Source organism: Phasianus colchicus, chromosome 21 (genome assembly GCF_987193195.1).
Source record: "Phasianus colchicus chromosome 21, bPhaCol1.hap1.1, whole genome shotgun sequence".
Classification (NCBI taxonomy): domain Eukaryota; kingdom Metazoa; phylum Chordata; class Aves; order Galliformes; family Phasianidae; genus Phasianus; species Phasianus colchicus.
In genome coordinates, this window is record NC_143456.1 from 5,120,440 (window position 1) to 5,129,579 (window position 9,140).

Consider the following 9,140-nt stretch of genomic DNA (forward strand, 5'->3'; position numbering starts at 1 on the left):
CTGGCGCTGCCCAGCTCCTCCTGGCTCCCCTCCCCTGGCTGCAAGAAGTGCAGGCAGCACAGTGCTGGCACATCAAGTCCATGGTCCCACTGCTATCACCACGTTGACACTCACACCAGTCAATAACGCCCACAGAGAAGGCACAAAGTCCATATGGGTGAGCAGGGGGCACCCGAGGGGTCAGAAGAGGTGCAGGGAGAGGCACTGACCTGAAAAGCCCGCTTCCAGCTGAGCAGAGAGCATACGTGGGCACAGCTAGCATGGTCTCACAGACCTGGATAACTGCACACACTGGCTTTGCCAGAGAGAAATGAGCGACTGGGAAGCACAGAAATAAGAGGAATATTGACCTATTTGCATGGTGACAGACGGTGATATCACCAACTCAGCCGGCTTGTGCTCTTTCAGGCTGGAGTCACTTTGTGCCCTGCTTCCAGGACAGAATCAATCCTGATCTTTGAAGAAGTGCCAGCTGTACTGGGAATGCACTGGAGGTACAGAAGAACAAATCTTTGGAGACAGTATGTTCTCTAGGACAGCCTGGAGTTTTACTGATTTTTTGTCACTATTTTTCCCCCCCCCCCCCTCTCTTTTTTAAGAATAACTTCAATTCTTTACCTCCCCTCCAAGGAAGGGAGCTGGTACTGCAATTTGTGATCCCTAACATTGCTGTGAGCTCAGACAAATGTCAAGGCTGGATGAGCAGATGATTTCTGCCTCCCTCTCCTGAGTTTCAATTCCTCCTTTCAGCCTTCAGACACAATTGCACATCCCATCCTGTCCCTCTCTCTCTCCATTCCCTTTTGAACCCACTGCCAGCCCTAAGGAGTTGGGACTTGGTTGAACTCCACAGCTGGAAAAGCAGGAGGTCCTCCTCTGATTTATACAACAGCGTTTAACTGTCACAGCTGCACTCAGGAAAGGCAGGGAACAGACTGTTAGAAATCATCCATATCTTTCAAAATGTCTGTCTGAAGGCCACTGAACATTTCAAATGCCAAGCGGGCCCCAGGGCAGTCGCACAGTTGGACTCAGAGCAGCCAAAGGGTCACAGTGGTAGTTGCAGTGATCAAAGACCAAGTGACATGCCAAGATCTTCAGGAAACTGACAGCAGGGCTCATATCAGAAGGAAAAACCCCCAAATTGTGGTTTTGCCCCCATTCTTCTAGGATGTCCCTCCCACAAGGCTGCAGTGGGCACCTGCACCCAGCACAGAGGGGTTAAGGGCTGGTCCCTGCTGCCTCCTGCACGGGCAGGGACCACCTTCATTCCTGTAAGATCTTCTGTCTTCTCCCCTCACCTATCAGACAGGGCTGTTCTTGCTGCCTGCAGTGACAAAGCGGTGACTCTTGGAGGCCAACATTTACTTCTTACCACTTAATGCATGCCATGAAACTACTCACTGGAAACTGCCATCCTTTTGATGGTTCTGCAACTGGTAAGAGTTGAAACAAATCAACTGTTAAAAGTCAGTAAATAAAGAACCAGTTTCCATGCCCACAGGCATTTTTCAATGTGCAGTACTACTCTTCTGCAGCATGTCCCCTGTCACCAGCCTATCACACAGACTGCACCCAGCTGTTCCCATGGGACTGAGACCATCCAGAGGCTCCAGTTTTCCACACTTGAAAGCAAACAGGACATGTGGCAGTTTGTCTTCCAGACTGTATTTCAAGCTTTCAGTTTGATCGTACACAACATTTACCACTGCAAACAGTCCTCATCACTCTAGTGTATTTTCTGCACGGTGATAAAATTCACAAGATCTCATCTTATGTAGATCCCACGAGGAGGAAAATCAAGGCACCAGAGAGGTATATCAACATTTAAATGATTATCTCTAGCAGTCCTTTCCTGGTATTGAAAACATCCTTTTAAGTTCCAAACAAGAGCCTCATCCTGTTCGTGCTGCACACAAAACACTTAACAATGAAATTGTTGTTAGCAGTTCAGGAAAAATGAGACTGTAAAACCAAGTCCATCTGTCAACCCAGGGAGGAGTGAAACAATCAGGAGTGGGATGGAGCTGACCACTAACTCCAGGCATCCCACCACAAGCCTGCTCCCAAATTATTACATCTTCCTTCTGAAAGCCTCTGCCCCACTTCTGTCGCTGCAAACAGCTTCTTACTATCATGAATCGGAGGTTCAAACCCTCCCCCTTCACTTTGGCCTTCCCCCAAAGCAAGTCCCTGTGAAACCACACATACCTGTGGCAATTTTCCCAGAAGAGCTGCTGGAGAAGGTCTGTACAGCAACATGTGACTTCTTCAGACACTGAAGAGGGGGAACGGTGAGAGAGAGGCACATACATGCTTTGGCACATGCATCAGCAATGCGGTTTCCAACCCTGGCTCCCTGGTACATAGGAAGAGCCCTGTGGCTATTGTAGGGGACAGGCTAGGCATGTTCAAAACATTTCCAAGAGCAGAAATGTCTCTCTGTGTTTCACATAACTTTTTTTTTTTTTTTTTTTTGGGAAGGGGGAAGAAAACTTTAAGTAATGAGTCAACTGCAATAGCTGAGATCCTGTTTGATTCACAATCACAGAAACAGGAGATTCCTCCTAGGCATGGCACAGTAAAGCCACAACAAAGTGAGAAATAAAGCTCTGGCTTTCCAAGTGCTACCACCTAAAATAAACTTCTGCTACTACCACAGTCACCAAACAGTTCACTCTGCTCTGAATCCCATGCTGAAAACTCCTCTTTCCCATATACCTTTCCACCACCTCTAAAGAAAACCCAGAGTGATTGTGCTAATATTGGTGGGTGACACACCAAAAGGTGAAAAATGTGAACATCCCCAGTGGGACAGCTACATTCCAGGTAATTCTTATAACCCACTTTTAAAGTCCCTCTCAGCTTCCTGGATTTATGCATATTTGCTGCACAAATGGCCAAAATCCCTTACTAAAGACTCTTTCACTACTTCTTATGCATTTGAGGCTGCCTTACTGACAAGTGCAGGGGTGATCTAGCTGTAAACATCCCTGTTCATTGCAGGGGAGTTGGATTGCATGACCTTTAAGGGTCCCTTCCAACTCAAATGATTATTAGTGCTATGAAGGCTGAACTATTGTGGAGCTATCAGAAATAACAATGTGTTGTTGAGCGCAGACTACACTTCAGTATTTAATAGATGTTTTTTTGAGGGTTTTGGGGGACAGAAAAAGGTGCTCTTTATTCTGTTCTCCTCATCCCAGCCCTGCCTTAATAAGCCCCCTTCAATGCATATGCTGGGTGAAGAAGTCACTACTGAAACAGACTTCTTCACTCAAATGCTAACTTATAAACTAAGGCTTCCATGCTTCCACCCTCTTTTGTGTCCTAACTACATCACACATGTAAACAAGATAGGAAGCTAAGAGCCTTGACATAGATGGGATGTTTCCTTATCTCTGCAGCATGGCTCAATCCCAGATTAGTCCAGTGTTTTGACTATCAGTTTCCATCTTACCTTGAATTGAAGGACAGAGGCTCTGTAACTGTAGTTACTGTGTGGAGAAAGAAGGCTGCTAAACACTACAGTGAGAAAAGTATTCAATAGAATTAGAAATGTGGAGAGGCAATCCAGTCTCTTTCCCTCCACAATGCTAAAAAAAGTATCAAAATTAAAAAGAAATAGAATTAAAGTTAGGTAGTCACCCCAGAGACAGCAACAGTGCCAGCAATTGCTGCTCTGTGAGCATCACGTCATCTTCCCTGCTGCTGCAAGTCCTGCTGCTTTCTGGAGGATCAGTACAGCTGAACTTTTGAAAATTCAGCTGGAACAGGAGCTGCTGAGGTTGCTGGATCCCCTGATGCTTGCTGAACTCCAGCCAGGAGGTCCAGGCTGACAGGTGCCTGTGGACCAGTCATACACACATGCTGTGGCACAGAGAACTTGCTTGTCTGGCAGCATTGTCCAGGCGAGGATCCAGTGTGGGACTGAATGTAGCACTCTGCAGAGGCACCTCTGGCTTGGTAGGGGGAAGAAACAAGGCTGTATCTTGCATAGCTGTGCTGAGATCCCACATGTCCCAAAGCATGGCCAAATCCTGGCGTGCAGCTGTCCTGAAACCCCTGGCTCTGGACACCAGGGTGCTGCACCTGGAAGGCTGGAAGAGCTGAAGGTGAAGAGCAGTAGTAGCTCTGGGTGGGGTATGTGCCAGGCAGCGGGGTAATCCTGGACAGAAGAAAACAGAAGGCTATACTGTGTTCAAAACTGTCACTACCTAATTAGTTCTGGAAGTGCCCTGGGGGTTGATTTCCTCCTGACCGATGCTCAGAAAGGTCACAGCAATTCATCAGAGATTCTCTATTACAAGTAGCATTTGAGTAAAAATAGGTTTACTAATTACCCAGGACAGATATGCTTACACCAAACCCACTCTAACTCCACACCCACAGAACGAGGAGAGTTTTAGCCTTAAGTCTCTTCATGCAAGAAATATGCCAGCCAAACCACAAAATGCTTTTACAATTTCCATAGACATCCTCTCTGCCTTCCACTGAACCTAAGTTACTAATCAGGAGAAGTCAAAGCTGCCAAGTGTTATTTATCAAGAAGGCCTTTGGTAGAAGTAGCAGCCCAGGGTAGAGAGCAAAAGAGGAGAGAGAGTTGCAAATAAAATGAATCATTCAGAAGCAAGGTCTATAAACAGCCCTTGCCAGCAGAAGGCATGACTCATCCCACCAAAAACACACCATGTGAAAATCTCACCCAGAAGCCAAAGCCTTGGGAACTTTCAGAGCCTGTGGTGTGTTGCACACACTCAGCCCATGCACATCGCTAAGATGAGTGCAGAGAATCAAGACAATATTCACAAAGATCATGTGAGTACCAGGAAAAATGAGAAACTAGCTCATGCTGGGGTTTGGGGACTTGAGTTTATTTCCCCTGTACTTCATTTGTGGCCATAAGCCTGGTGGAAAAGAGTAAACCTCCCAGAAACGCCTCCTGTCGGATGGCAAGTTGGTGTCTGAAGTCTTATTAATTAAAAAAAAAAGAACAAAACAAACAAACACACACATATAGAACTCATATTTGGTTATAAGAATCAAAATAGTAACTAATTAAGCTCCAGGAACAAGTATAGAACTTGTGCCTAAGGTACAAAGACATGCAAATTTAGCTGCAGAAATGGAAACATCCTAGAAACACCTTCCCACACCCTGCTTGATAATCAAATGTTTATGCAAATACCTTTGAGCCAGAACAGTCTATGTCATCTCACCTAAAGAAAGCAGGTTCAGGCAGAGCTGCGCACAACAACAGAAGCATTAGGCTGATGTCGACACAGGCTCAGCATATGGTGAGAAACTCCCTCCTCCTTAAAGCAGTACTAAAACAGAGAGAGTAAACATGCTCCTGGATTTGCCTGGCTTCCCCTACGAGCACTCATGCAGAGTTTGATTGCATCTGGGCACATTCTTCCTACCAGCAAGGTTTTGTTTCATGGTTTTCTCTCAGGTGAGGGGAAATGTAAGCACCTGGAAACCCTTTCAGTTCAAAGAATGCTTTACAATAAACTGATGGCTTAAACAAAATGTGCAACTTAACCCATAGCAGAAAACCATCCTGTCTCTGTGAAACTGAAATGACATCTCAGGGTTGGGAAAAATTTGACCTCAACGTCTGAGGTTTTTTTTTAGAATTTGCATGAGTTCTCATTGCTTGTGACATAATCATTCCTGAATGTCAACTCCAGTGCTATGGTTTCTTTTCATTAAAGCAACTTTGCCCCAATAAAGAAAAACATGCATTGAAACGTCTACTGTGTGACATCTTTAACTTATAATGTGCTGCTCCTACATAGGTTTGTATATGACAAACGTCCCAACATTCCTGGGAGGTGAAGCTGTGCAAAGACTGACAAAGATCACACCCCAGAGAGCAACTCAGCCAGAAACAAGCACCAGAAGTCCTGTTATGACAGAACTACACAACGTAGCTTTCATGTCAGTGGAGCTGCAATACATTTAACTCGACTCAGTTTCCAGTGAAAGAGCAGATTGAGTTAATGTGTGATAATATATTAGTCACAGCAATATCACCAGCAACATCGATGTCCCACACTCCTGTTCTTAACATCCCATATAGAAACATGACAGGCACAATAAAGATTTTAAAAGTGATTTAATGCCACCTCATGCCTCAAAAATCTCCCACAAGATATTTCATAGGAGCTCCAGTACTTACTTGCTGCTCTCAGTGGCTCTTCTCTCAGCTGAGGACCCCGGGATGTATTTTAGCCCTGGTATTCTCTTTAGCACACTGAAAGGAAACCTCTGATCCAGCTTAGAGGCCACTGACTCTGGAAGATCCAAGCAGAAACAGTAGCCAAGACCATCTGAAGTCAGCAGCACGTCAAGGAGGATCACTGACAAAACGCACTCATTTCTTGCACTGCAACACACCATCCCCTCCAGGCTACAAACTAGTTTCCCTGGAGAATTCTTCCGGTTCTAGCTAGTGCCATCCTTTCAGACCATCACCCTTCTCATCTCCATTTTCTTTGCATACCTTAAAGCCACAATAGAAGTAGAAGCATGGGATGAGAAAGAAATGCAGAACTGGGTGTGATGAGAAAAAGAGCCCAGGAAATATCATAAAGTCAATGCATCTTGACCACAAGAACTGCACCACACTCTCTCCTCATGAGGCAACAATCCTACACTGGTTTAGGGCTACATGTTCAGAAAGGATACAGGCTTTCCCAACTAGGAGCCCACACAGGTTGCTCAGGAGAGAAGAGTGGGGGATAAACCACACCACAAAGAGCAGAAACCATGGCACCAGCACCACTGGAACTCTAAACCCAAAGAAGAGAGCCCGCTTCATTCGTGAGCGGGTGGTTGAGACACCCAGTGTAGCAAAAGCTACAGGCATGAATCCTTTGGCATCTTCCACTTCTGACACCTTCGAGACAACAGTTTCAAGTAAGAGGTACAGGAGGCCAGTCAGGATGGCAAACACAATGGTGAAGAAGCAGTGCTTCACAGTGCCAATGTTCTTCTCAAAGCTGCCAGCAAAATACCAGATGAGAAAGGCACCACAGATCAAGGATATTAGGTCTTCATAGACAAAGATGTAGGTAACTAGCCTGTGAACTAAGCATACCAGCATGTTAGAAAGGCAGAGACAGCAATGAATTTGTTTTAACCCACTACAATTACAAGTTTAAGCAGAGGGAGACAGCCTGCAAGATTCATCAATTTTTTTTTTTTTTAATCTATCCTGTTGCACAAAAGAGGGAACTTGAGGCCTTTAAAACCACGAGTAAGGAACCAAAGACAGCTAAAACAAGAGCTATCTTGGGTACTGCAGGCAGATGGACTGACTTGCTGCTTGCTGGGATGATGCCTGGAAAAAAAGCATCTAGCTTCTATAGTAAATATCAGCCTCGTTGGAAGGCAGAAGGCATAAAAATGACTGCTACAGTTTAACTCTGACTTTGCTCTGTTGCTTTAGCTACTGTAGTAAAAATAATTAAAAAAAACCACACTTCTTAAACAGCCAGCAGAGAGATTTCTCTCATAAGTAAAAACGTTTGGAGATTATCAGCTGGTAGCAACACCCTGAGGCCCTTTGGTTATCAGTTCTGGGCATGCCAAGCAGCTCCCAAAGCCCTCCTGCCAACTGCAGGGTAAACACAGGAGAGAGCATCGCTTGGCACAACCTGACAGCCCCAGGCAGGCAGGCACAGATCAACTCAGCACACCACACTGCTGGAAGGAACCACAGCAGCGAGCAGGAATTAATGATCAACTCCTTCAGGAAACAGCACAGGGAGAGAAGAGAGCAACCAGCCAAGCTCTTAGCAGCGTGCCCCCACCGTGCACTACGCCCAGAGCCACAGACATAGGGAAGCACGGGGAACTGGGAGAGGAGCGCTGCAGGGCTGTGAGGGCCCGGCGGCGCGGCATGGCAGAAAGCACCGCGGAGGAAGGCCACATGGGCTGGGCGCAGGCACCGCTCACCTTCCCCGGCTCGCAGGGCGGCGGGCCGCAGAGCACCGGGGTGGGCAGCGAGGGAACCCCGCAGCAGGCCGGGCCCGGAGGCACCAAGCGACAGCAGCAGCGTGAGAGCGCCGCCAGCCAGAGGGCGGCCACCCCTCGCCGCCATGCCGCTGCGAGCCGCCCTACTTCCGGCCGCCGCCGGAAGGCCTTCACCGTTGCTATGGCGACGCGAAGCGCTGCGGTACCCCGTTACCATGGCGACAGCCTTTTTTTTAACCTTTTATATATATTTTCTTTCTTTTTTTCTTTCTTTTTTTTTTTTTTCTTTTCTATTTTGGTCAGCAGAGGACAGTGCCGTCTCACGAAGTTTCATACTGTTGGAGCTGTCGGATGAGGGGAATGCTCAGGGACCAAGGGCCAATCTCTTTTTCCAACTCCAGCTTCTTGGGGGGAGCAAAGAAAGAGCACAGTGCAGGGGCTTCCACTCTGAGCCTGCTGTGAGCTGTCAGGAACCCCTGACCTCCCATCAGGCAATAAAAACATTCACTTATTGTCTCAGTGCCATTTCCAGTGATCACAGAACCACAGGACGGCTTGGGTTGGAAGGGACACCAGGGATCATCAATTCCAATTCCAACACTCTGCCGCAGGCAGGGCCACCATCATCCAGATCTGGTATTAGCCCAGGGCTCTGTCCAAGCTGGTCTTGAACACCTCCAGGGATGGGGCATCCAACGACACAAACACTTCAATTGCTTTGGAACTAGAGATTCAGAGGCTCTACACAGAGCAACTCTTTTTAAAATTAATAATTCCAGTCAGCACTCGCTTTGCAGAAACTTATTTCAGGCCATGGCAGTGGTATTTAGAAACAGCCCAACTCAGCCATCAATCCATTCCGCTGCAATCAAATCGCTTTAATTTCTGTTCATCCCTGATGAAACCTCATTTCTGAAGCAACATCTCCTGCCTCAAAAACCCCCAGATCACAATCTCTTCTCTCAGAAAGCTGCTCCCCGAACCAACACGTGGCTTTCTAGAACACTGGGCGCTCTGCCAACATGGCTTTCCTTTAGGAAACCCTATTACCTGAAACACACCGATAGCCCTGCCCCTTCGGCTGGGATCCGGCCGCTCCCAGAGTCCCTCGGTCTCCCCCCGCCGCCACGAAGTGGTGCCGTCCAAGCGCGCCCTGC

The 9,140-nt window shown here is 47.1% G+C and overlaps 1 protein-coding gene across 1 annotated transcript; it reads right to left on the bottom strand.

Annotated features, from left to right (window-relative positions):
• Nucleotides 1-578: 578 nt before the first annotated feature.
• Nucleotides 579-8,242, bottom strand: RHBDD2 (rhomboid domain containing 2). The gene is made up of 4 exons (XM_031591811.2): nt 7,966-8,242; nt 6,694-7,095; nt 6,185-6,335; nt 579-4,168 (listed from the first exon to the last, which is right to left on the bottom strand). Exons 1-4 carry the CDS (start codon nt 8,198-8,200, stop codon nt 3,739-3,741), a joined length of 1,218 nt encoding a protein of 405 aa, XP_031447671.2. The 5' UTR covers nt 8,201-8,242; the 3' UTR covers nt 579-3,738.
• Nucleotides 8,243-9,140: the final 898 nt, after the last annotated feature.

What these genes read in the sequence shown, in the direction of transcription:
- RHBDD2 (XM_031591811.2), bottom strand. Translation starts at nt 8,200, where the DNA reads ATGGTAACGGGGTACCGCAGCGCTTCGCGTCGCCATAGCAACGGTGAA. An exon ending in GCTCCTAGTTGGGAAAGCCT is followed by an intron (nt 6,336 to 6,693) that starts GTATCCTTTCTG and finishes TGCTGACTTCAG; the next exon opens with ATGGTCTTGGCTACTGTTTC. An exon ending in AGAGCCACTGAGAGCAGCAA is followed by an intron (nt 4,169 to 6,184) that starts GTAAGTACTGGA and finishes TCTTCTGTCCAG; the next exon opens with GATTACCCCGCTGCCTGGCA.